Source organism: Frankliniella occidentalis, unplaced genomic scaffold (genome assembly GCF_000697945.3).
Source record: "Frankliniella occidentalis isolate FOCC.00 unplaced genomic scaffold, Focc_3.1 Scaffold3937, whole genome shotgun sequence".
Taxonomy (NCBI): domain Eukaryota; kingdom Metazoa; phylum Arthropoda; class Insecta; order Thysanoptera; family Thripidae; genus Frankliniella; species Frankliniella occidentalis.
In genome coordinates, this window is record NW_026270989.1 from 1,107 (window position 1) to 2,416 (window position 1,310).

Below are 1,310 nucleotides of genomic sequence, written 5' to 3' on the forward strand. Positions count from 1 at the left end.
TTGCAATGGCTGAACGTGGCAGTTTCGTAACGGCAAAAGAAGGACGCACTTCACTTTCTGAATGACCCCTAACGCGCCGTGGCCCATGGCCCCTATGGTAGGAAAATCCGCAACGAACCCCTGGCACTATTCTGGTAACTGTACGTCAGAGTTCCCCGAGGTACTGTCGATACGGCCAAATGCATGAGTTTCACCGATTGCCACGAAATACTATTCTTTGCAAACGGCTAAGATTTTATTTTGTCTCGGGTTCAACACCTAGTCCTAGTGGGCATCATTTCACGACATACTACAAACAGGAGTGCATCGTGGGCGGTAAACGTCGAGGGTCTCAGTTGGCGTTGGCACTTCTGGATTTCGACCTACCTTACGATGGTTGCCATATATGCCCATAGGGCTGCCCCTGCTCCTGCCCGAGCTGAGTCCCCCGGCCAGCAGAGTCCCGTCCTCCTCGACATCACTGGGCCAGATGGAGAGCAGCGCGTCGTCGTCGACCAAGCCCATGTCGCCCTTCAGGAGGGCGTTCTCGCGGCCGCTGTTACTCAACCAGGTTGGCCGCCAGGATCGCATAGCGGGAAGTGGGGCAGGGCATTTAAAATAATAAAATAGTGAATCTGTATATTCGCTGGCTGTGACACAGGACCCGTGTCCGCCGGCGCCCAGCCCCTCGGGCCACGGCTTCCTGCCCGACGTGATGCCGGCTGACGTGCGCGCCGAGCTGCGCCACGGCCTCGGGCGGCGGTCCGACCTGCACGCCGAGCTGTGCGCCGACATGGGCCTCTTGAGCGAGACGCTGTCGCGGCGGGCCTCGAGGGAGCGACTCATCCGCCGCCAGCTGCTGGGCCAGAGGATCGACAGGAACCGGTGAGCACCGCCCTGATTCGTTTCGTGTTTCCATCGCAAAACCGACGAATCATCCTGGCGGTACCGAGCGCCCGCGGGTCGTAGTTCTCTGCAGGAGGTGGCCAGCCTAGACGACTCCAGGGGCGGGCTGCCGACCACCTCGACGTCCAACATGTCCCTCTCCGCCACCAGGCTGCCCGAAATCAACACACTCCATGATAGTACCTCAGCCAGGTCAGCCGCTAAAAGTCATTTTCTGACGCATCTTCCGATAAGCATAAATTATGCGTCGCATAATAAGCGATTTCCTGTTGAATCATTGCACACAGAAGTTTATTAGCCAAGAAACCTTCGTCCGAGTCCCAAGATGCGAGGGTTGCCAAAGACGACCAACAGACACATAACAGCAGCTACGACGGTGGTGACGATGGAAACGACGAAGTTCAGGCACGTCGTCACAAAATCTA

The 1,310-nt window shown here is 57.3% G+C and overlaps 1 protein-coding gene across 1 annotated transcript; it reads left to right on the plus strand.

Annotated features, from left to right (window-relative positions):
* Window positions 1-283: 283 nt before the first annotated feature.
* On the plus strand, window positions 284-1,290 carry LOC113218431 (uncharacterized; the record flags this gene model as incomplete). The annotated part of the gene is made up of 4 exons (XM_052276678.1): window positions 284-550; window positions 641-864; window positions 949-1,077; window positions 1,173-1,290. Coding segments are annotated over exons 1-4 (636 nt in total), but the record flags the coding sequence as incomplete, so codon positions are not given.
* Between the last annotated feature and the right edge of the window lie 20 nt (window positions 1,291-1,310).